The sequence below is a fragment of the Rhamphochromis longiceps genome, linkage group LG4 (assembly GCF_057381845.1).
Source record: "Rhamphochromis longiceps isolate RC_006_pf linkage group LG4, R_longiceps_female_GT1.1, whole genome shotgun sequence".
NCBI classification, from domain to species: Eukaryota; Metazoa; Chordata; class Actinopteri; order Cichliformes; family Cichlidae; genus Rhamphochromis; species Rhamphochromis longiceps.
The window spans coordinates 23,838,121-23,864,602 of record NC_140560.1 but is presented as its reverse complement, the minus strand read 5'-3'; the positions used below and the strand labels follow the sequence as shown (position 1 = coordinate 23,864,602).

Below are 26,482 nucleotides of genomic sequence, written 5' to 3'. Positions count from 1 at the left end.
GGTGCTCTAAGCCTTTCAACTCTTTAGGTGAACATGCACACAGAAACACAAGCACACACACATACAAGCTCACTTTGTATCTGCTAAATGCACACAAATGCATACTTGTGTCATCAGGACTCATGCATCATTACCTGTATGTACCTCTGAATGGATTTGCATTTGCAGTTTGGAGTTGTGGGGAGAGATTTGCGCTGCTCATGTTTGTGGCTATCAGTCCTTTTTAATAATTTCCCCTGAACCCTATGTAATGGATAGCATAATTAAAGGAACACTTGCCATTTTTTAGCCTTATCTCCAGACTAGATGCTTTTAACGGACATTAACCATCCGGATCCCATGACTCGCTTCGAGGGTTATTGTTCGCTTTGAAATCCCACCACACTTATATCAGTGACACAACATCAGACCAGACAGCACATTTAGTTCCAAGCTTTGTAAATATAACAAGCGGTATTCTTTAATATAAGGAACTAAATAAATTAAGCTGCTGGCTGTGGTTGGTTGCTATACTATGGATCTCTGTTCTTTACACTTCAGAAGGATCTAGCTATGCATGCTCAGACACTTTGGTTTCAGAGCTTGCATTATTAAGCCACCCAAGAACCAGTAATGAACACTGCTGCAGTTGCACTCTTCTGCTTGTGAGAGCCTTATATCACAAATATATTGGCAGGCCCAGTGAAATATGCGTTCTGGAGAAGGCAGTAGCACTTTTGACGCTGGGTGTGCCCTGAAGCTTGAAGTAGGTAATTGAAGATCTGAACAAAAATAACATCCAGACAAGAAACCCAACAGTTTCTTTTTTTTTGTTGTTTCTTTGGCTTTTCGGAGAGGGCCCAGAACCAAACAGAGACATTCCAGTATTCACAAATCCCCAAAGTTTCTCAAATTATTTGTGTGAATTGGCTTCAAAAATACTTTAATCCTATAATGCTTCAATTTTAGTTTAAAGGTTCTTGATGGAGTTTTTAAACCTCTTTGAACACTACTTTTTTATGAATATGCTCTCTTTTTCTTTATTTGTGTTCATGCACAAGGACGCTCACAAGCGAAGTGTCACACTTAATTGCAGGGGACGATAATGATGATAGAGATGGAGAGAAGATTGCATGCTAGTAAGCAGTTTTAAGAGGCTTATCTTTTTTTTTTTTTTAATGAAGCAATGTGTTTGTTTGGCCTCAAGGATACATTCTGTGAAGAACATAACTAGATTTGTTTACAAGAAAACATTATAGGGACACCTTTTACTGGTTAAAAAGTCCACATTTGAGAAATAAACAGGAGGTGAAAGTAAAAGGGGAAAAAAGCAAGTAAAGGAAGCTTTCTAAATGGTTTAAAGCTAGCAGGTATTGATGTCTTATCTGTGCTCACCTGTGTTTCTCCTCCTTTCTCCCCTCTAGGTGATGAAGGAGACAACTTCTATGTGATTGACCAAGGCGAAGTGGACGTAAGTGGGTCAGAGCACATTTAGAGTACACTCTTACTTGTACTTTGAATGAGTGAAAGCAAAATATTTAAATTAAAGGGGATTCCAGTATGGTTTTATTTACTGTCTCATGTGTAGTCTATAAGAAGGATTGTGACTCAGTAGAAAAACCCAGCCTTCTTCACTCACGTAGAGATAAAATTTCCTTCTAACAATGGGCAGGTTGTAGGATTGCCCCTATGTTTTGTTCTCTTCAAAGGTCTCTTCCACTCTGATGACAATCTGTGCACTGCTATAGATTTGAACTGGCTGTGAGAGGCACACAAACTGAGAGATCTTTTGTCTTAGCAAGCCTGACACAGAGCGATAGAGTTAAATGGAGGGAGATAAAACAGAAGCTAGTTAAACAGGAAGTGACCTTATCAGCTTACAACAGTGAGCACAGAGACAGTGGGCAAGAGGAGAGAAGCAGGTTGGCAAGCTTGGCTGAAGTTTGACCCACCTGAGCAGGAAGAAGTAAGTGTAGGAGTAGTGAGATGGTGCCTTGATAGAAAGATGGTGTAGCAATGAACCCTCAGAAAGTGAATTGTCAAATATCATTTGATAAGTTGTGGGGCTATTTTTAGATTCCTGTGTAAGAGTAAGGATCCATGGTTGTTTATGTAGTTCAAGATTATATTCACGTTAGATGCAAAGATAGTTGGTAATATCTGGAAAAACTCAAAAATCTGTCTACAACAATCAAGACAAAGTTTGCCTGTTTAATCTTATAAAGTTCCCTCTTAAGATTTCTTAATTCTGATCTGATCTAAGTCCACATCTGCATCTGCTCAGTCTGTGCATCTTTTTTTGTTCTGCCGGAGGTCGTCTCCTCTGGACTGACACCACACGCTCCCAAAGCCAGGACCCTGTCACCCTGCACTCCTACCCTCAACCTCACCCCTGTCCAAACCTCGTGTTCATTTGTGTCGCCTTCACCTCATCACCATCGTGCCATCCACCCCTCTATCTCTACAGACAGCTGCTGCCTCCCAGCCAAAGCCCAGGCGCTAAACTGCTTCAAGATCAGTGCCGAGGTTATTAAAGTGTGGAGATGTCTCTCATTAAGCTGGGGTGTAAATCTGCCAGCATCCCATAAACTGCCTGAACGCTGACAACCACTGCCACTACTGTAAACACCCCTCCATGTCTGCACTCAAATCTCCTCACTTACGGCCTGTATTTATATGCGTGCACCGCTAAAGAAATTACAGCTTTCATGCCAAAATGTAAGATGATCTTATCAGGGCAAAGAAATGGTAGCTGTAATTAAATATTGATAGTTGTTTAATCACAATTATTTGGGTAATCGTTGAAATTACTTACCTTAACAGTCATTTTAAAGGAAAGCTTATTTTATTTTTATAGTGGATTTGGCAATGAAATTAATTACATCATGCCAAACAGATGCAGATTTTTTGCTGCACCTACCTGTATGGGCAGCAGGCTTGTGCAGAGAAACAAACTCATGACTCATCTAACCCTTCCAGTAAATTTGATTCATTGGTTCTTTAATTATTCACAGGCACATGCGATTTGCTCTTGAAAATTCACTTATTGTGAGAGACAGCATACAGCATGTTAATCAAACTTTTCTGTTCTGTCATCTCAGCCCCGACTGGGAGTAACTTCACTCTTGCTCCCGTTCAAGTATTAAAGCAGCTCTGTCTATCCGGGATTTGCAACAGAGTGTTCATGAAACTTTATGACACCACATGTACAAAAGTGAGGATGAAACAGTGACTCATAGGTCAGGAGATACCTGAGGACTGGACTGTTAAAAAGCCTGTATGCTACCTGTATGCTCTGATGTAACTCTTTCTCAGCGTTCATTTAATTGCTCTTCTAGGCTTGACGTAACCAAAGTCAGCACTCTGCATCTCTTTGAAGCCATGCCACTGTATAGTGAAGGATGAGTCCCCTGTGGTCTACTCAGAGCATGAATAATGGCCTGCAACAATTCTGGCAATTCACAACAACCACCAGAGAGGAATAAACCCTGCTTCCCTCTGCCTCTCTCTGTGTTATTAAGTCAACAAGATAGTGGATAGTGTGTCGACAGCTGAAACCGTAACAGCCCTAGAGACAGCCTGAATGAGTCTCACTGAGGTTGCATTGTCTGTAGAGCTACAGTGGTTGATCTCAGTAGAGCTGTGCATGTGTGTTCCTGCACATGTAAGTGATGAAGCATCATGAGAATGTGTGTTTCAGATGACACACAGCCCGAACAAATCCACACAGCTTTCCGACCTCCCATCACTTCCAAATCACAGGGATGACTCTAACAAGACAAGACAAAGAAAATAAAAGGGATTGATGGAGAGATGGTAGGGATAGAGGGCATTTTAGAGGGTCTCATCTGAGGGCTTAGTGGGGATCAAATACTTAGGGACAAGCCTAGTGAGAAAATCAAACAGCCCGGAAACTGAAGGGGGATGGGGGAATGGTGGGCCAAGTGTTGGATAAAGTGTCTTTGGATGGGTAGCTGAAATAGCAGAAAGTTTTAAATTCCTACCTCAAAACAGCTGTACCCAGAAAATGTTTGTATTCTTCAGAAGCATCTCATCTTATATATGACCCTCTTTATAAATTTTGCTTTTGTTCTGTCTGCAGGTGTATGTGAATGGTGACTGGGTGACCAGTATCGGAGAAGGAGGTAGTTTTGGAGAGCTGGCCCTCATCTACGGGACTCCTAGAGCTGCCACCGTCAAGGCCAAAACAGACCTGAAACTGTGGGGCATCGACAGAGACAGCTACCGACGCATCCTCATGGTATGAACTTCGTCATGATGACTCTCAGTATTTCTGTAAACTCCATGGTAACAATATGCAAGAGGCTGGTTTGTAGCAACCATACATTGCAAAACTTGATGGGTAAATTGCTTCCACTGTGCACACATCAGTACAGCTGTATATTTTTTTCTGTGGCTGTACTGTGGTGGTGTAGGTTCAGAAAAGCTTCCAACCTGCTGATGATTGTAGATTAGCTGTAGATGTAGATGTGCGAATGTACGGTTGTCTGTCTTTCTTTGCGTTTCCCTGTGATGGAGTCGGATCTGCCTTGGCTGTGCACTGCCTCTTGCTCTACATCAGCTGGGATAGGCTTCAGCTCTCCTTCTTCCCCTAGTTAGATAAGCGGCAAAGAAACAGGTTGGAGTACTGAATATCTTCTTTCTTGTGAGTGAAATTACAGTATGACAGTTTTGGGACACAAAGTGCTTGCTGTGGTTCTTCGTAGTGTAATGCTTTACACATTTGACTAACAAGCTAAAGACACTTGGTTTGATCACACAGCCCTTAAGGGTTGTGGTTAGGCCGGCTAGCCAGTGCAAAAACTCTGCCAAATCAAACATATGGAGCTGATAGGGTGACCCCCTTTTGTATAAGGGAGCAGCCAAAAGTTTCTTCTTCTTTACGTGTTACTCTCTTGATTACTAAAATAGATATACTGGCTACCTATAAATGTATGCATTTGAGCACTATGGAAATTTCTATATTATATAATTAAAGAGGAATGCTATTACTCCGTTTTGGGCATTTTAACAGTAGTAGACAAATAACCAAAGGGGTTCTAGGTCTGTAGAGCTTGTTATTTGTAGGTAGGTAGGTATTTAAATATATTTAACCCATGAATTGGAAAAGATATGCTATCATAATTTTATGGTATATTTGAAAATATTAAACATTAAAACAAATCCACACTATGACACTGTAGACAAATAATATCTACATCCCATTAGTAGGCTCTCTACGGTCATCAATCACAGTTCTTTGCTTGCAGTATTTCCTCCCAGTCAACCACTTAAGGCTCCTTAAGCACTTAAAACATTTGCTTTCTTTTTTATACTCTAAATACGCTTTAACACACAGAGGAGTGTATCCTCCCATTTTAATGCGTCTACATCTCTTCTTAGATGAAGAAAGCCAAATGAGGGGAGGGAGTGAGAAGAGGAGTAAAAAAAGTCAATATTAATGCCTCCTCTTGCACTTCCCACTCTGGGAGCTTATCTAGCAGGAATGTCGAAATGTTTAAACTGGAAACACAAGGAACTGTGCCCTTGCCCTCATCTTTGCTCATAAGTGCACACGCACACACGCGCACAGATTGGTTGTTATTAGAATGACTAAATATTGTCCATGTGTGTGTCTGTGCCCAGCTAAACACTTCCTCAAATGTTCCTAATACCATATTCCGAATAAATTAGAGAGTTCCCATTTAACTTTTCAAACTACCTCTTGCATTTAAGCCTTGGCCAACTGAAAGTTCAGTTCAGTGTAAAACCAGCAGAGATTGAAGCAGGTTTGTTTTCGGACCTTTCAGCTCAGAGTAAAGTTGGCATTGACCTACACAGCACTCATGTCACCTCTTAAGCGCATAGTTAAACTAAGGGCACAGTCCGCCCTGGTAACCTTTCTTTGAGAGGATTCTCCTTGTCTTACACATTTCATTCCTTCGTTGCTTCCAGCAGCAGCTGCAGGAGGGGAGACGGGGTGAAACAGAATTCAATTATGTGAACCTGTAGTTAATTATTGCTGTCAATGATTTGTAAAGCTGTTTTTACAAAGTGTGGTATTCTGGCAAGGACTTAGGCCAACGAGTGAGCTTTCTCTCTGAGTGTAAATGTGTGTGTGTGTGGTGTGTTTCCCAGCAAAAAATATGCTGAGCGCCTGTGTCTGCAGCTAGTTAGCTGGAAGCTCATAAGGTGCATTGCCACTGCCATCAGGTTCATTGTTCTCACATCTGCTTTCCTGTCCCGAGTCTGCTGTGTCTCCAAATCTTAAAAATGATTATGTGTAATTTAAATTACACATAATTTACATTTACAGTCACTAGTTCATTCCATTTCAAGACACATTATTTTGAACAATTATAGCAACAGTTGCATGTTGCATGCAGTTGCATGTTGCAGGCCATGGAATACCAGATAATCTCAGTGCCAGCCCACTCAGCTGATACCCATCTATGCTTTCAGTTAGGCAGATCTCATGTTTAGCTTCTTCATCCTGCACACAGCATGCTAAAAGTTACTGAACACTGCAAATCACTTTGCAACCCACCTAAATCTCAGCTCCTGCTTTTTATGCCATTTCTGACTTTTTTGCACTTAAGTGGCTCTAACTGCATTAGGTTTTTGAATAACCGTCTATATTTGATCCTTAAACTGAATATTAATTTCAACGGATCAAAGTGAAATTCAAAACCAATCAAGCCACATTTATGTGATTTTTAAACTGCATCGTGCGCAGTCTCCTCCCCAGTTAGTGATCCACCAGAAATGTAAATTTTGTAACCAGTTGATCATCCAAGTCACTTAGACCTTTAAAATGGTAAATGGATCAATCAGGAATAAATTTAATATTTTTGAAGAACTATTTGGTTAAAAAAAAGATACTTTAAATCTCAGAACTTTTATAATTTACTATTTTAGTTCTCTAAAAAGTGCTTCTTCTTACTTCTTATATACTTCATATATTTCATATAAAACCTTTAAGATGAGCAGAAATTATTTATAGGTGCCTTTGATGAATTTACTTGTAGATATTTCTCCTTACACCATGCCCAGTGGAAAATAATGACACGCGCACAAGTCATTATATCACAGTTTGTTTATAGTACGGCCATGATTTTATCATGTAGAGCCAAAGAGCCTCTCACTACACCACCCACCCTACCAGCTTCCTTATCAGGGTGTACATTGAGTAAACAGTGTAATGCCATTCCCTGTGATAACCACACTGTTTCTATTGTGTTACTGCCATTTATACAATACCTTCCTTGTTGTGTCATCTTGGTATTTAAACACACATAGCTACAGACAAAGCCGTTAACAAACCGACAGACAACTGTCAACAAACAGAACATGAGACGAAAGGAAACAAGGAGAAATTATACAGAGAAATGAGAGGGGATGTGTGCATGGCGGGTTGGTGGTGTATGTTTTTCCACATTGGACAGAGATGAAGGTGATGGAGATGGGGTGTAAGGTACAGTTGGTTTAGTCTGGCTTCACGCCACACCTCAAGTCTTTGATGACTCTCCCTCAAAGACTGAACAGACACAGAGGCTGGTTCATCTTTTAGCCACAGGAGGAGTGAACACTGGGGCCAACAGGAGCAGAAGAGTTTTATACATGAAACATGTGCTCAGGCCCTCCCAAGTAGACAAGATAAAACAGAAGACAAAGAGAAAAAAGATGTTCACCAACAAAATAAATGACAACTTGAAATTTTAGAAATAGAAATTTGGAAACGCATCATTTTCATTCCTTCCACCGCAGCGAGCCTCTTTGAAACCCTGCGATGTTACTCCGGCCCACCCATAGGTTCCTACTGCACTCGTATAAATCACATCTACTGTATTGTAATGTAATTTCATGTACACATGTTAAGCCTTTAAGCCTTGCAAGGCTGTCTGGTTAGCTCTATGGGGAGACTTTCAAATCTGAAGACCAACTTAACATCTCTGTGTAAGCTGGAGTGTGCGTGTGTGCGGTGTGTGTTAGAGGTAGAGCGTACATGCGTTACTGTTTGTATTTGCTTGCTTAACGAGCAAGTTTCATCTCTGCGGAGACGGCAGCAAAACATAAGTGGCAGAACTAAAAACAGACTGCACGCTCTGCCTGCACACACTGACGACACACATGCACACAGACACACAACTCAAATCATTTATCCAGGAGGGAGGCAGCGGAGGCTAGAATTCCTTTAATCAAGTTGTTTACGATTCTGACTTTGACATTGGCTCACTTGGGAACATTTTCTCCCCTTTTAAGACAAAATGTGAAATTATATGAAATTAGAGGCAGCAGCGGGTCTCAGGCACTTATGCACTAAAGACACCCCAAGCCTCAATATATCATTTCCATATGCAAAGGCAGGGCGGACAAGATCGTCTCTCCTCACTTGCTTTTACTCTCTTCATGCTCCCACTCCCTCTGAGTGGTTCTGTGCAGTGAAGGAGAAATGCAGCGAGGGAAGGGGTCCTCTGGGTCTAGACTTGTCAGGAAGCACCTGATTTTCATGGCAGAGGCAGAATGGGGGAAAGTCCCCTGCCTGGTGGGTGGGGTGGGCCACACACACACACACACAGACATACACGTATCAGAAACACATTACATACACCTGCATAACCATGACTCCATGAACTGTCATCTATTCATCACAGATAAAAAAAAAAAAAAAAGTGTATTCATGTTTTAATAATTTGGCAGTATTAATATGTAATATTTGGAGTTTTTTTTTTTAAAGGTTGGCTGTGGAATGAGAAACATGCAACCCTTTGGATGCTCTATGTTAAAAGGTGCAGATTTTCAGGCTCTTTCCGATATTTGCACCCCAAAGAAATACATTTTTCACAGTTGAAAAACTTTGTCGAAGCAAAGTTGCTGTGCTTTTAACTTTGGTTATTAATAAAGGAGTGAAAAAAATTAAACAAATTAAAAGTTTTAAAGAGTTTCTGATTAATGAGAGTGATCTCTTGGTTTTGGGATAAAAATCAAACTTATGACCAATTGGTGTGCATTAATACCATAGTATTACAACAACTTCCTTAAATGGTAAATGTGTTTGCTTTTGTGTGTGTTACAGGGCAGCACACTGAGAAAGAGAAAGATGTATGAAGAGTTCCTGAGCAAAGTCTCCATTCTTGGTAAGTCTGTGTTAAATATAATATAGACAAGACGTGCAGCATGTTGTTACTGGTGCCTATAATGAATTCTTTTACACTTTGTTAATCAATTTGTGACTATGCCGAAGGATATGAGTGTGTTTATACATATTTATGCATTCATTTTACACAGGTCAAAGAGTTGAGAGTGCAGAAAGTTACTTATATACTGTAGATTAATCCACATCAACACAGGCGCACGCTGTCACACCACAAGGCCCATAGCTGAGTGAGGTCTGTGTGTACAGTCCTAATCTTCTCACACTGTTCATGCTAAAGCCAGTCACACTATGCAATGTGTGCAATGTCTCCATGTGGACAATTAAGGAATAGTGAGTTGAGATAAGCCTCTCTTTGCGGCTGGAATTTGGATAACCAGCCTGCACAGGCAATTTGGTTTTCAGGGATGGTGAATGAGATTCATTCAGATTTTGAAAACGAGTTGCAATTGGAGCTGACATCTCATCCCTTTCCACTTGATTGTGTATGTGGTGTATAAAGCAAGGCCATGCCCTCTGTACAGAGTTATTAGCTGGCTGAGTAAACACATACACTCAATCCTGGTCTTAGGAGGATGTCTTTGCGAGGTCCGCTCTCTTTTCATTCAGCTCTTTTCTTTCACAGCTCTCTTTTTGACAGCCTTGTCGAGGCCTGTATTCAGACAGCACCCTCCTGCTTTTCCTCTCCTCATTCGCTTTGCTCGGCCCCTTTGAATTGGAGGAGGAGTAGGAGGCGGGGGTGTTTTTGTTTGTCTTTGATTTTTGAGATAGCCACGAAATTGGGTACAAGCCCTTGATGTCATGGAGTGAAGGGAGTAAAAAAACACAACCTGTTGTTTGTCGTACACACACACACACACAGGCCCTAGCATATCCACTGGCAATTCCCTGCGCGTCTACCATGTATGTGTGTAGCATGGTGCTCCAAGTGGTTGCAAGTTCTGTGAAGCATGAAATGTAGGTTCTTTAGTCGGCACATTTGTGTATCATGTTACTGCGCTAGTTGTTAGGGTTCACCTCTATAGGACCTGCTGCCTTTAACTGACAGCCAGAAAGAAGACATCCATCTGGGTCCAGCAGACACCTCGGCCCCACTGGCGGGGGACACTGGACACCTCCAAACCGGCAGGCTTACCTTAACTAATCCTAAGTGCACACACACAAATAGACACACTGGGATCAGTTACTGAGCACATCAGGGACAAAGAGAGTGCTGTAGTTTTACACCTCTAACTCATGTCTGAGTCAAATCAAAACATTGAATCTTTTAGACAAAGCTAAGGATGAGCAGTGCTTTCACTGCAGCAAAGTCACATTCCACGTGTTGGTGTAGCTGCTTTTAAGGCAACAATAATCTGCTCCATTTTTAAAGGATTAGCCGATTCGGTAACCAATGTCTGAATGGAGATGTTTACTTAGTAGCGGGTCCTGTTTCTTTAAGTATCATTTCATCTGAATTGCCTAAAAATCCTTTGGTTTAAGCATTTTTCCCAGTGAGATGTATGACTGTGTTTTTGGTTTCTAGAAATATCTCAGGCTAACCACGTCACTGTTGCTGTGGTTGGATAATCCTAAAGACTATCTGACTCGCTCAGAACAAACCTAGAAAGATGCTGTAAAATGTTTTTAGCAGAACTCCTTCACATATCTTGACCTTTACTTCTGTCTGATCTTTAAAATGATATAAAAGTGAAAAAAATATTTTAAATATATCATTTTAATAGTTATTAAAGCATTGCTGCTTAAATCGAAATCATATTTATTAGTATATTTGGTTATATTTCAGATAATTTCACTGATGAAGTTAGACTGTAGCTATGAGATCATATTTTGCAACCATAGAACGGAAGTGATGGAAAGGAACTTGATCGCACCACTTGAACTTGATTGGAGTATAATCAACACAATCCAGAGTGAGTACAACAAAGTTTTAGGAGTCAGTTTTAAGGTGTTTGAGGTCCATGAAATTAGGGAGGAGACAGAGGGGCTGATACAACGGTTCCTCTTAAATTACTGGATTGTAATTAGTGTTCCTACCAGCTTACTGAACAAGGGAAGCCTCTATCTACAGGCCATGAAACAGTAATCCACATTGTATGTGCATCTACTACTGATCAATGTAAATAAGACTGTCTTTTCAGTAATCTGTATTTGCTGTCCTTTCACAGAATCTTTGGATAAATGGGAGCGCCTGACTGTGGCCGATGCCCTGGAGCCTGTTCAGTTTGAGGATGGAGAGAAGATAGTGGTGCAGGGAGAACCTGGTGATGACTTCTTCATCATAACAGAGGTAAAGTCTGTGAAGAATATGATGTTTTACAAAGCACTGGAAGCATGTCTCTGTGTGTGAAAGAGACAAGTTTGATGATGGAGTTTAACCTAGTTCCAACACAGAGCATAAAGCTGATTTTTTTGCACATTGAGTGCTTTAGAAAAAGCATTAAAATCACCAGAATTACAGTGTATGTAGTGGTTTCCTATTACTGTCACATTTCCTGTAAGCTGTAGATGTTGACATACCGGGGCCTAAAATCGTGTGCATGTCATCAGAGTCATCAAGGGGGGCACTAGGGTTGATGTAAATGTCATCATACAGAGACGTTGGTGGGCTGTTTGCTGACATTGCAACTGATCCCAGTTTATTGCCACCAGCAGACAGAGTACCCAGTGCTCCCCTGCCCCAGCCTGCAAACACACAGAACCTGTGCAAAGAATGGCTCCCTCACACTGGAGGCTTTGTGGAACCGAGGCCCCTGGTGTGACTTCATGAAGGGCCCCCTGCCTGTCATCCTAACGCACTTTTTATTAACTCCATACTTATTCGGCTTTCACCAGCATCGAGTCAAAAGGGGCATCTAAAGGGGGTTGGGGCACAATCTGCTGTGGTTGCGTCCTTATTTTCAGACCTGCTCGTGGGTTAGTCAGTCTTCTTCAGAGTGTCATTCTTTCTGTCACTTACTAAGTTTACCTAACTTACTCGTTTCATGTCCATCGATAATAGGAGCAGTACACTGGTTACAGGGGATTGAAATGGCTAAGCTAGAGGTACTTCTTTATCCGGGTTGGTTAATGATGTATCAGCCTTTATCCCTATTTTGGCTCACACAGATTCCCTGCGCCCCTGCAGTACAACACTCTTCTTCATCCTTCTTTTTTATCTGCATTTTTATGCTCCTCACTATGCCCCTCTTAACACATATAATATACATTCATTTTCCAGTTATTTGAAATGTTCTTTTGGCTTTTATCCAGCTCAGTAAATTTGCACGTCAGCCGTTAATGCTCCGAAGGAGATGGGTTAGCAAAATGTAGCACTCATGGTCCCGCTTACATCAGTCTCACTTGCTGAATTTCAAACTTTAGTATATACAAAGAAAGCCTGAAGACAGCCGAACTACAGCTCTAGCAGAGCTTAACCAGGGAGGATATGCTGTCAAAAATGTGCATAAAATTAATATACTAGTTATATTAGAGCTGTTTAGATTTCCTCCAAGTATAGCAACAAAATGTAACTTTTGTAACAAGCGATGTTTACAGGACATTGTTCAAAATCCTAAAACTACTTGAACTACTTGTCATATCAGACCAAATAAGGTTGTAGCATCACTAAAGGCTTTTTATATTTCCTATGAACTTTCCTCACAGATGCTCATACTTTTCACTTGTAGGAAAAACACTGTTTTATGTCTTGTTTAAAGAAATGGCAGCCCCCGGGTACTGATATAGCTCATGAAGTGGTGCAGGTGACCCATACGCTGTGAGGCTGTTACACGTTCAAATCTACTGCTCTCTCTCTTGCCTTTTCAGTCTTTGCTCCACTGTCCTATTTCAATAAATGCTAAAAAGCTGCTCCACATTAAAGCTGAAGATCTTTGACGTTGTAAATGACCTCTGGAACTCCAGGAATTTGTAATAACCGACAGCGAATGTCAGTGGTCTCAGTCCTGTACGACAATGCCAGGATTATCGATAATTTGTAATGCAAAAATTACCCGCACAAATTCCGTATTGCTACTGTTAACCTGTATTTTATCAAATAAAGAGGTCATACTATTAGGTCTTTGAAAATTGGCATCTTGGTGATTTTTATAGAGGGTTTCAACAGACTCAACCACTTTTATGTTGCATCCTGTGAATCTAGTTTGGTGTGAGGCTCCTGATGTCAATCAGTTTGAGCTCATCACATCCAATGCATATATGCTGCACAAAACACAGAAATTAAACTGGAATTTTTTAAATTGCATGGAATTTATTGGTAATACTTTGAAAATATAGACCTGTACATATAGACTGCACTGTATATATTTGACATACACCTCACATTATCTTGTTGTCTATTATCGCAGTGCTGCTCTAAGTCTTTCAGAAGCCAATTTGCGCAGGAAATGCAAAAGACACAACTATGTATGTGTGACTCATCAATCTGAGACTTTGTACATCCCAAAGAGGAAAAACAAAATAGCAAAATATGTAGAGGAATGTGGGGGGGGGGGGATAGCAGGATGGAGAGATGGAGGAGGAAGAGGAAAAGGAAGAGAGATACAGGAATCCACTTTTACAGGCAAGCAGCCCATTGGAGGCAGCTCTCTAGGTCTATGTGAATGTGTCACAATGTGAGACTCATCATTTTACATGCAGGCAGCCACACGCAGCACTGAGGAAGGGGGACCAACACTTTCTAGAATGTGTATATATTTTGAACCTAAATACTGCTTTCTCTTTAATCCCATCACCCCAGCAGCAGCTTGTCTCTTTCTTTAACCCCGTTTCCCTTTCTTCTGTCTATTTTCCCCTTTGTGTCTAAGCTCTCACCCCCTCTTTTCCTCCCTCCCTCCCGCTTGCTCCCCATCTCTCGTGCTGCAGAGCCTGACTTTCCCAGAGCAGGGCGGACTGTGGTGGAATGTGTGTTGCTGACTTTCACACAGGGTCAGGAGCCCTCCTGGGAGGGAGACGAGAGAGACAGACAGAGGGATGAGTCAAAGAGGGCAGGGACATATGGGTTGTGAGGAGGTTGATTCAAAAAGGACCACATGTAAAGAGTTAGAGGACTTTGCGAGTGTGTGTTACAGTAAGATTAGCCTCTCGCTGTGCACTTCTTGTGATTCTTTTTATTTCTTTGCTCTGTGCTTTGCTTAGTTAGTTACTCTTTTTTTTTTTTTTCTTAGTTGCCCACCGTGCCTCTTTTTTCTGTCTCCTTTCACTGTCTTTTGTTGTTTTGTGTGGTTTTGGTAGATGAAGCCAAAGACAAACCCCACAATCACAAATTACATGCTCCTGATGGGGAAGATTAACTAAAAGGAGGTATGGAGACATCACTTTCTCTTCCTTCTGGGTGAAATGGGGCCCTAATGAAAAGTGACATGTTTACATTTTTTTTTCTCACACTGTACAAACAAGCCTTTACAAGCTCCGGGGGCCACAGAGACTCAGCCTCACCTTCCCTTACGTCAACCCTCTCTGCCTTTTCCACCGTTTGCTCTCTTCTTAAGGGCTCTACTCACCTAATGTGCAGACTCTTATTTTCTCCATGCCATTCAGTCAAGCCTTTGAGAAAAAGGGCCAGTTAAAGATTAAGATGCATTATGTGTTGCCACTTAACTATAAACAGATGTGGGAAAAGTTACAGTTTGTCAAGTCAAAATCAGTGTTTTCAGTCTTTAACAAGTCGTTTGCACCTTTTACACTGTGATATTTCAAGATTTCACAGTATGCTACTGCTAAGTATTAACTAGAAATAACATGTGCGTGTGTTTTTTTTTTTTTTTTTTTGTTTTTTTTTTAATGCCAAATAATTAGTAGCATAACTTGCGCTTTCCCAGGCAGTAATGCAAAACTGTAACAGCAAACAAGGCTACCCGAAAAGCTATTCAGTGCACTCCTGAATCAATGCAATCTAATCAATTCATAAGATTTATCTTTACATGAGATAACTGGAATTGTAAGGTTGACATGTTGAATAATATCATTTTTATTATTGGTGTTTAATTTTTATCTAGAAGGTCACTCAGAGTACATCCTCTGGAAAAGCCAGTGTCCATCTTTTAAATTCTTAATGAAAGCGATGCAGATGTTCACCCAAGCACCACTCCACCACCTTTCATGAAATTAGTTTTTGAATAACAAACAGATGAACAGCTCTGATCATATACCAATCACATACCTTTGTAAAAGGAATTATTATGTCACTTTATGCCAAAAAGATGACGTCCAGCTGAGGTTACGAATGTCAGAAGTCTAGCTGAAGTCTTCCACAGCCTACTGAAGTCAGATGTCTCTGCTGCTTCCCACCTTTTTAAAACTGGGTGATGACTCTTGAAGAACGTATCATCCTCTCCGCTGATGTGTTCTTCCAGTCATCTTCCAGTCATCAGTGTAAATGGACGTCTCCCATTTGTTCTTTGACCACACACAGAACGAATCATTTCTCAGGAGTTTACAGGTTCCCTGTGTGTCCCACAGATGGTATATCCTCTGTGGATTGTCTGCAGAATATCTCCCGGTACTCGCGTGTAACCTGCTTGTTTTTTGCTGAAATGCAATTTAGCTAATGGAGATTAATATTGCTTTTATAGAATGAAGATCAGTGCGGTTGATCTGAGTGAAAACAAACAGGTAAAGATTAACGGGCCTCATTAGATTTGAACCATTTTGAGTCATTTTATGTTCAAATAAGAGCCCCTCAGGCTGTTAGATGCAAATCTTGTGAGAAACACTGTTGTCCTACCGTATGTTGAGCAAGTGATCTATGCGTGTGTGCTGGCGTTTGAATGAGAAGGTGCAGACTCTGCTGATGCTGGGTGGTCTCGTGAACAGACAGACTCGGGATATCACCTTTCTCCATTTCTGGCTGCGCCTCTCTTTCTGCGAGCATGTTCAAATTGTTGTCATTTCTTTCATGCAAGATGCTACATTTTAACTTGTCACTACAAGCTGGTGCACTTTCTATGTGGCATGTTTGTTTAAAGTGTGTATACACAGAAATGGATGCAACTGTGACCGGTCCTTAAAATACGTCCAAAAATCATCTGATACTTCTTATTTAAGTTGAGGGCTGAAAGTGGCTCACACGAATCCTTTCTTTGTCTCTCTACTACTTGTTTGTATTCATGTTCATTCATTCATATTCTCTGTTAGTGTTTCTCGCTCTGGCTGACCTCGTCTGCTGTCTTTTGTTGTTACCGGTCTCAGTCTCCCTGAGGCGGGGAGGGGAGGCTCTCTGATGTTTATAAAACAAAATATCTGTGGAGCAGAGCGCTACCCTTGGGGTGGTACAGTGTGAGATGGTTATCGGGACCACACTGGATGAGGCCTGTTCACCAGTGAACTACTGTACTGGCAGCGCTGCACTGTCTCACACACTTTGTTTGGACATGAATAGAAAGAAGAGGTTGTAAACACTCGCGTCTGTGCCTCGTCCACCTCATTCTCTCTCCATTCACATCTTGCGGTTTTGGGCTCTCAAACCACAACACTCGAAATTTGCGAGCGAATTTGCAGAGACGGAAGTTTCAACAAAACGTGACAAAAAGTGCAGTGGAAACAAGACTAACAATGGAGATACAAGCGACCTATTAGTCACTCTACTTACGCTCCATTGGAGAGAAGAAAAATATCAAAAAGATGAAAACATCAGATATCTGTGGGCTGAAACACTAGCAGTTTATCTTAATACTCTTATCTCTGTAATGGCAGTAGTGGTCGCTGTTTTTTGTAAAATGGTTAATGGTTAGATGAAAACCGATGGGGGGTTAAGACGGGAAAAGTGTTCATTATATTTTTGGAAACATTTTTATACCTTGCATGAAATTAGGTAGAGTATAACAACAGACATAAAAGAAATGTGATTATTTATGTAGCGCTTTTCTTGCAGTGTTACAACAAAGAGTTTAACAACTGAAAAGTTTTTTTTTACAATATAAAAAGAACTGTGATCAGCATAAATGCAAATATGCAAAAATACATTTGCTAAAAGAGCCTTTTAAGATGTAAAAAGCCTGATAGAGCTAATTCTGCTAATGCAATTCTTTGTGTAGATGGTGTGGCTGTATACGCTGCAGTCTACAAACCCTCGTCATCTTTATCCATGTGCACAATGTGGCTTAAATGTCACAGAGGTTAATGTGCCATGAAAGCCAGCTTGGTCACATAGCAGCATTTTAGTCAACCACAAAGGCAAACTGTGAAGTACCAGCTTTTCCTATGCTGCATGCCCATGAGGAGATGAGCCGCAGCCTGCCACAGCATTAGGATTCAGAGCGGCAGACAGAAATACTTACCTCCACGCAGTGGCTACTCTTTTATTTATCAATATGTCTAATCAGATAAATTTGATTTAGCAGTCAAGCGATTATAATTAAGTAAGTAAGCATAAGCACTTTCCAGTAGCTTACCATTTGAACTTGATCGAATCAAATTCTTTACTTCAAAGTTCAGTTAAAGTGCACGACTACAACAGGAAAGAAAATATATCATTAAGAGCTTTAACTGTTAAGACATTTGCCCATAGCGACGTACAAGTTCAGACCAGGATCTGCTTTTGCTGTTTATTTTGGACGGGACTTCCACAGTAAGCAGTAAATAACTTTGCACAGTAAGGAGTAAGGCCAAGTTTGATAGGGTCATCATCAAAGGCTGCTCCTATAATACTTCTCATTTTTTTGAAGCAAGCCTGACGGAAAACAAATATCTTTTAATTTTGGCAGAAATAAGCTTGTTTCCAAAAAACTGAGTGCACTAAAAGCAAAAATGTTATAAAACCTCAGTGTTTGAATGAAAAAAACAAGGGTCTCAGATCAGTTGTAGGTTTTCTTTTTGAGAATATCTGACACCCAAAATGTATTTTTTTTTAGTTTAGCAGCCAGCGATATAAAGTAGGCAGCACATGTCAAATAATTAATAATTTTAGTAGAGGAGCGTAAAGTACCACCAGTCTTGCTTTTGATCCAACAAGTTCTCATCCTACACTGTTGTTAATCAGATGTGGGTGTCTCATAGACAAAGCGGCTTTGACACAACTACACTTTCTTAATCCCTGGAAATGAGAATGGACCGCTATACCACGTGGATCATAATCCTAATTTTTGGTGGCTACACAACTACTTAAAACATCACCTTCAGCCTCCGTGACCTACAATATCCCCGCTTTATTTTAATATGGTTAGAAGACCTGTCTCCAGAGATAAAACGACATCACGCCACGGTTTGGCCAGGTATTACTTGGAAGTGGCGCTCTCACGGTGTTCTCCACTTACTTGGACAGTACCCCTCCACTCCTCCACAGCTCATTTCTAGCACAAACCCACTAAATCGACACACACATCCCTTTCTCTGAAATACAGTATTACCTTTGTGTGGCCGCAATGAGTAGCTGGCAGTTTTGAGGTTCTCATTAAGGCTCATTATATTCATATTTAGCATTATTAGCCTAGTCGGCACAAGGAGGAGAGAGCAGAGAAGGATTAGAAACGGAGAGGGAGAGCGTTGGAACCGTCAGGTCTGTTATATGAAGCGATCCAAGACAAGCTGGGAAGTTTCTCTACTGATTTTCTTTTACCTACTACCAATTACAGCAGCTTGTGAGAGTACATGTGAAGGTCCAGAAAATAAATATCTCCCAATACATCTGCATGGCAAAAGGTGGCAGCTGCACTTTAATGTGAATATACGTCATCAGGCGCAGCTTTGAACACGCGTGTTCTGGTTTATGCGTTAAGATAAATATTCAAACATATGCTCACTCACACACACAATTTTGTCAACAGCTGCAAGATGTGACAGCATAAACTGTTATCATCTGTTGGGCAAAGTGAATGGAAATCAAATTTCCTCCCTTATACTTTTTAGATGACTCACAAACACTCAGCCAGCCGTTGGTGGTCAGTCTCTCCAGCAGCTATCAGCTGTATATATGAAAATTGACATTTTCCGAATGTGAGAGTGAGCATTTGAGTCTTCTTCTATCTTCTTATTTAACATTGCGTGGTTGTGTGCACTTGCAGATCTAAAGCAGACCATTAGCAACATGCTATTTGAGCTTTTTTGTGTGTGTACACAAAAGCGCTTCGGTTTTCCGAGGTCATTTAAGGACTGTGTTTTGGAGAACTCTCACTCTTGGACAACGCAGTTGTTTCCATTTAATAGCTGAATGCTGATAAAGGGGATTATGTGATGGAGGAGGAATCAGTTCAGCCTCTAAAAGGCTTAGATGTTTGTATTTATTACACTCTGGAGGAAATAATGCAGAACCAATCAGTTTTTGTATCGCATGCAATTTTGGGATACATGAGAGTGTGTTTCTTCTTCTTCTTCTTTTTTTTTGTTTTGTTTTGTTTCTGCTGTCCAACACAACAGATGTCCATCCCACAGCAAAGTGGACTAAATCCTGTGCACCTGTGTTCTTATGAAGCAAAGGAATTTCTCTTCGGCTTAATCCTCCTGATGATTTTCAGTTCCTCGTTAAATAGCCCCCTCCAGACCCCTCCTCCTCCTCCCCTTCTTCCATCATCTTTCCCTTCTTCACACACTATCCTTCCTCTCCCTCTCTACCTTTTTTCCTACAGCTTTAAACTTTTTTCCTTTTCTTTTCTGTGTTAGGGAATCGCCTCTGTTCTCCAGCGCAGGTCTGACATTGAGGAGTACGTGGAGGTGGGACGCCTTGGACCTTCTGATTATTTTGGTAAGTGTGTCCCTGCTGCTTCTCTGCACCACATAAGTTTGTGAGACTAAACTTGGTTTATTTTACACCTTTTAATAAATATCTTAAATACAAATTTTGCTAGTAGAAGTCAATAAAGATCAATGAAGACAGTACACAGTGATCTAGAAGATCAAACACAAGTCACATTGCTTACTGCTTTTTTATAGTGTTCCAATTAATTTTAAGCAGTTATGTCACAAACTGGTTTTTAAAGATATGGTAAATAAACACGTTATGAGAAGATGAATCATTCTGAACCAGACTTATTATAGTTTTAATTAGTCTTTATTTTTTTGCTTTTAATTCAGTTTCAGTTAGTTTCCAGAGTGAAAATCCTCGTGTCGGTTTCGTTTTTACCCCTCAGCTGTAAAAGGCTGATGGGCTGTTGTCGTCACCCTGCATGGCATGCAGCGTGGAAACCCACGTTTCTGAATGCGATAACTCGAGAACGAGGCAACATAGGAGCTTCAAATTGATACTGAGTGACCTAAAGGTCAGAAGTCAAGGTCACTGAAAATCTTGTGGATAAGATAAGATAAGGAAGTTGTCTAGGATTATTAAATTAATACCATAGGTGTGTCTACTAGAAAGCTGAGGGGTAGGTATTTTTATCGTTTTAAAATATTTAATTTTAGTTTAGTTTTTATTAGTTCAGTCTTAGTTTTAGTCTCTATTAATTATTATTGAATTGAGGGCATATGTCAGAGGCAAAATTTAGGAAAACTACAGTACAGTTATTACATTAAAAACAGAACCTTTGAAAGCAGTTGACTCACAGTCTTGTAGTCAAGTTTTGATCAGATTTTACTAAACTAACAAACAGGATCTTTCCTCTATATTTCTGTTTTGTTTTAGTTTGTTTTCCAAGTTTATAAATTCATTTCAGTTTTTTTTTAGTTTAGTTTACCTTAATAATCTTGTTCTGAAATATAAATTGTAAAAAGTCTTATTAGCAGTTGCTTTTTACTAAAACACAATACTCGCAAAAATGGCAAATATAAGTATTTTAAAGGGTCAGCTTGACTAAACAGGGTAAAATAGTGTACGAGCACAATCCCCAAATAGTGCTGTTAGGTGTGGTTTGTTTTACTGGTGATTTACAAAATATGCTGGTTTTTAAAATCATGTTTCAATATCAGGTGCAAAAATTAAGACATGCCTTTTTTGGGTTTAAAGATCATCGCAGTTAGCTGTAAATCTCTATGTTTAACTAACTTTCTTTTAATTTGTCACTTAACTGCACTGATTTAGGGCCTTTTGCCCCATTTCTCATACTGTTTGTATTTAATGTTTGAGGTCAAAATTTGGGGCGACGTGCTGATTATTCTCTCTCATCCAGGTGAAATTGCCCTGCTGCTGAACCGTCCCAGGGCCGCCACCGTAGTCGCCCGGGGTCCCCTCAAGTGTGTGAAGCTGGATCGGCCACGCTTTGAGCGCGTGCTGGGTCCTTGCTCCGAAATCCTCAAGAGGAACATCCAGAGATACAACAGCTTTATCTCTCTCACTGTGTGACATGTGCCCCCTCCACCATCTGGGCCCCACCAGCAGGGGTGTGCAACATCAGCATCAGAGTTTTGGTCAGTGGGTGGGAAAGGGGTGAGGATGCAGGGTGAAGGATATGGGTTTTACATGCCCAGATTTGGGGCGCTCATTTCCTGCCTTTTTCCATTTTGCGCGTTTCTCTCTTTTGACCTTGTGCACTTTGACTTGATTCTGTGCTGTCACGTAGCTTTATGTCAAAAACAACATGCAGGGGTGTTTTAAAAAAAGAAAAACAGAGGGCAGAGATTATTTATCTTGTTTCATATTGTAAATGAATCATGCATACAGTGTGTCGGCTGTATACGATGCATGCTTCAAGACTGACAGAGAATGGCGTTTGCACTTTCATTCGTTAACAGGAGGGTACGGATAATTTCAGGAAATAAGAAGGAAGTAAAGTCATGTTTACGTACGGCGGGGGAGGAAGACGGACCAGATTTGGTTGCACGCTGGCTGAGGTTTGCCTTTTTTATTTCTGGAGGTCGTGTTTCCATTTCTACACTGAATCAGAAATGCACTGCACAGATCTCTGTTCCCTAAAATGTAGCTGTTAAAGGTATGAAGAAGATTAAATTACTTGCTGTTGTATTCATTTTCAACGCTTCTTGAGCTTTTACCTTTTATTGAGTTTGGAGGCTGTTCGAGGCCTAATTGAGTTAAATTCTAACTTTGTTGGTATTCTGTATATTTCTTTTATCGAAACACCAAAACAAACACTTACTTTATTGTGCTGAAAGTATTGTGTGTGTATCAAACGCATGTAAAGCCTTAGTCATCCAAAGCACACAAAACACAGGAAAATAACATTTCAAGGCACACCTGTATTCATATCTGTGCAAAACTGCCTCTGTGTCACCTGATGAGTTGTCGGATCTTTTGATTATTGGCGGTTGAAGGAACTTTTGGAAGCACATTTGCTCTGGAGCTCTCATTCTGCATAAGAGTAATAAGAGACCAGTCCACTAGCTTATCACTGTCCTCCACTGGTTTATTCGACACCTCTACGCAGTCCAAACGGTCTTCCTGCATCTGGAAAACTCAACATCTGAAAAAGTGCATGAACAAAATGGGAAAATGAGTGCTTACAAAGTTCATTTAACAATTCATTCAAACAAGGTATGATTGTCACAAAATCACAAAGCACACCCAGACTTACCTCATGGCACAGCATCCATGGATGAGTGAACAAATATATTTAGACCATAGTTTGTTTAGGAACAGCTCCGTGCACTATTGATGGCACTTACTTTCACTGTGTTTCTGGAAAAATTTGCTCACAACATTTTTTCACTTAGCCTTTTCATCATATCGAAATTTTGCGTTATTAAATGTTGGTTTTAGAAGTTGCATTTCCAGTGCCAGCGTGGTTCCTGGGAACAGATGATTTATTGCTTTATCCCTTCAAATCCTCGTTTTCCTTAGTTTGTTCATCTTGCTCAAAGGCTGAAGTGTCTTATTATCCACGTGTCGTCATGTCATTACTTTGTCACATACAAGCATCAAACCTACTACAGTGGTTTTTATGAGGAAAGTTTCGTCAGTTCAGCAGTGCAGCTCAGTGATGTCCTTTAGTTTTTCAGTGATAATGGAGCTCGGTGGCACAGAGGAATTAACCGAAGCTTTTGATACACAAACAATACTTGTTAGTGAGTCAATTGTCGCCAATAAAATAAGAAAAATGTAGGAAATCACCAAAGTTTATCCCCTAAGATTTTACAATGTATGTTGTGTCAAAATAACTGACAAGTTGCTTTTTTCCCACCTTGATATTCTCAAAGCAGACAAACACAGTTATAAACACACTAACATGGAACACACACCCACACTGTATATACGTGCACTGTCTCAGGACTAAATACATTTTCGACACACACACACGTTTTACCTGATGCTTTTTTTTTAAGCTGATTTTGTTCGTTGTTTGCTAGATGAAAACTTTTGCACCACTTTTAGAGTTTGTACCATACAGCAGCTTGATTTAGGTGTTTTTAAGACATCAGTTCTGTGTTCTGACTGAAAAAAGTTACGATATATGAATATATACAAACTTGTGTTGCTTTCCTTTGATCTGCTGTAATCTGTCAAAGTTGCACAACTGACCCAACAACTGATGTTGTAAAAAAAAAAAAAAAAACTTTCTGTATTCTCTCTCTCTGTATCTTTTTCTTTGAAACCATCTTGAACAAATAAAGAAAAGCTTCTGAAATCTCTCTGATTTGACTCATTCTTTTCTTCCTTTCTGTTTTTTTCCGCCTCTATATTTTCGTCCTTTTATCCCAGATCTTAGTTCTCTTTCTTTTTATCTATACCTCCTCTAAATGTTCCATCTTTGTTAATCTTCCTTTTTCTTTCCCAAAGCTACTAACTGTCACCCTCAATCACACTTTTCATATTTATTCCTGCAGGTACCTAATCTCCTTTTTGGCCTCCCTCTGCTCCATCTGGCTCCCTCCGCTTGTCTCTGCTCTCCATCCTTCTCACATTAAGCCAAGTGTCAGTCATCCGTCAGGCCGGCCTGTCAAACCTCAGAGCTCCTCCCAGCCAGTTTACATCTTAGTGGACTTAAAGCCTCCGCAGCTTTGACACATTCCTCTTCATCTTAATGCCCACTAAATCAACTAAGGAATGTGCCCCCGACTCACTGACATCGAGTTTAATAGCCGCCCCCTCCCCACTCATATACACACACTGACCCATACACCTTCTTCACTTTGACAATACACAGTAACGCACATGAACTTGAGGGAGGTCGGGGTTTGTACCTCCGCGAAGCACCCCTTTGCCTTCAGTCTTGATTGTAAGTGCAGCTCCTTGCGTGTAGTGCTCGACTTTTCGTTTTCTGACACTCATCCTCAGCGGCAGGTCTTCAGGTTGCTTTTAGACCAAACTCACTGTTGTGCAATTTGGATCCATTATTTTAACACTGCTGACTCTGTTTTTGGATGACAGGTTTAATACAAATGTTGTTTGGGCTTCCTAATAAGGATGGAGTTCAAACTAAACCTGCACTATAGCTCACAGTATAGATCAGTATAGATGCCTAAATTAAAGTCTATGTGTAATCGTACAGGTTAGACAAAATGTTATTTCCAAAAATTAAAAGCAAAAATTTCTAAACTTCATTTCTTTTAGCCATCATGCACTCTTTCAACTGAAAGCAGTTGGGGGAAAAAACAGGCGCTGAGCCTGCACGTCACCATTCATCTACATGACAAATGAGCAACAACATGTCAAACGCTTTAAAACTCTAAAATAAGCAAGTGAGTGGACCTTGAACGGGGTTTGTTCAGTCAAACATGCTCCAAGTTCATGTCTACCAAAGAAGCAGCGACATTAAAACTAGTTACACCAAAATGAGCAAAATAAAAGCTGTCAGCGTGGAGACTGTGTGTGTGTGTGTGTGTGTGTGTGTGTGTGTGTGTGTGTGGCCAGAGTTTTTGATTAAGCACGGCCATTAGCGGGCATTCTGGGTGGGCCAGTTAAGGGCAGAACCTGGCACCGTCACATGAGCAGCAAGATGAAACTTTGATAACGCTTCGTTCTGCCAGGGGCAAAATAAGAAGGTGCTAACACGTACACACGCTCCTTTACTGACTTTTAATTTAGGTCGCTGTGTTTGGTTTTCCTTTATGCTTTTATTATGTCATAATCTATCATAAAACTCCAACTTTGTAACACTAACGATGACATTTCCACGAGCTAATCTGTTTTCACACTGGATCCGATAAGGGAAAAAACCCCATCTGTCCATTACCAGTCAGTCCACAACCTGCAATTAAAATTTCACTTTTTTTTTCTCTTTTGCACAGCGATCCTACAAAAATAGCTAAACGGTGAATCAGATTCATTCCCAGTATATGTCTGTTAAATCTTTTAATGTTTAAACACAGCAGATCACGTGATTATTTGGTTCAGTGAGTCTTTTGGTAACAGCTACTCTGTTTCCTTCACAGAAAGCTCGTCTCTAGTGATTCTGCTACTGCCAAGTTTTAAACCTGCCTCTCTTTTTCTAAGCACAACAAGAGGGAAATGGTCCATCAGACAAGGAAAGTATGACTGGATACATGACCCCAGTTGCACCATTACTTCTACTGCCTCCATCCATTTTTATCTGCACGGTGTAGCTCTAACTTACTTAAGTGATCTTCTTCTTTCCTATCACCCCAGCAGGTCCCTGAGGTCTTGTGACCAGGGGTTGCTGGTTGTCCCGCATACAAGGTTAAAAACAAAAGGTGACACAGCGTTTGTATCAGTGGCTCCCAGACTCTGGAACTCACTCCCTTTGAGTTTGAGATCTGTGGACTCAGTCATGTCTTTTAAAAAGCAGTTAAAAACCTGTTTAAACTCGCTTTTGGTTGATTTTGTTTTGTTTTAGATTTTAATGTCTGTTTTCTGCCTCTGTAAAGCACTTTGTGATTTTATCTTGAAAGGTGCTATATAAATAAAATTTTATTTATTTATTTATTTATTATTAATTTGCTACAAGATATAACTAGCTGCTCCTACCGTGCAGGTATGTTTGCAGAATCCTTAGCTGACCAGCAGTTGATGCTTAGTGAGTTGGGGAGGTTGGGTTACAGGAATCAGACAAGATGTGGAGAATAACCGTGGAGGTGGAGCAGATGGTGAACATGCAGGAGGTGGAAGTGGAAAGTAAAGAAATCCTGGGCCAGCTTCACTGACAGTTTGTAACAGGCTTTCTACTCACTCCTGATTAAAGTCCATTGAGATTTACTGACATAAATGTGAAAGAATTTATCCCACCATGGAAACATGCCGTCTCCTCATTACAGGATGACTTCTTAAGTGGATCCCTCCCCCAAATTCCAAGTTTTATTTAATGATTGCCAAAAATTTACAAGATAAGATGGCCTCTAGGCATTTGGTATGTGTGTGTGCATGTTTGGATGTTTATTTGCTGCATCCCATGCTCCCAGGAGAGCATGTTTTATTTGGTGGTGCATATTTAGATCTGGCACAGTGACTCTGGCCCCTGGGTATTTGACCGCAACAGCCCCTCTGCTCACAACGCCTCCCTGATTCTCTCTCTTTTGTTTCCTGGCTTGTTGCGCCGAGTTCCCATAGATGCCATCTCCTCTCCGCTCTATCCC

The 26,482-nt window shown here is 40.6% G+C and overlaps 1 protein-coding gene across 1 annotated transcript in view; it reads left to right on the top strand.

Annotated features, from left to right (window-relative positions):
- The window catches only part of prkar1b (protein kinase, cAMP-dependent, regulatory, type I, beta), a 65,797-nt gene extending 42,216 nt beyond the window's left edge, over window positions 1-23,581 (top strand). Inside the window, exons 6-11 of the mRNA XM_085403922.1 lie at window positions 1,404-1,450; window positions 4,082-4,240; window positions 9,056-9,116; window positions 11,302-11,423; window positions 19,727-19,808; window positions 21,169-23,581. Of these exons, the coding sequence (XP_085260048.1) occupies window positions 1,404-1,450; window positions 4,082-4,240; window positions 9,056-9,116; window positions 11,302-11,423; window positions 19,727-19,808; window positions 21,169-21,341 (644 nt within the window). The 3' untranslated portion in view covers window positions 21,342-23,581. The remainder of the gene's footprint in view (window positions 1-1,403; window positions 1,451-4,081; window positions 4,241-9,055; window positions 9,117-11,301; window positions 11,424-19,726; window positions 19,809-21,168) is intronic.
- Window positions 23,582-26,482: the final 2,901 nt, after the last annotated feature.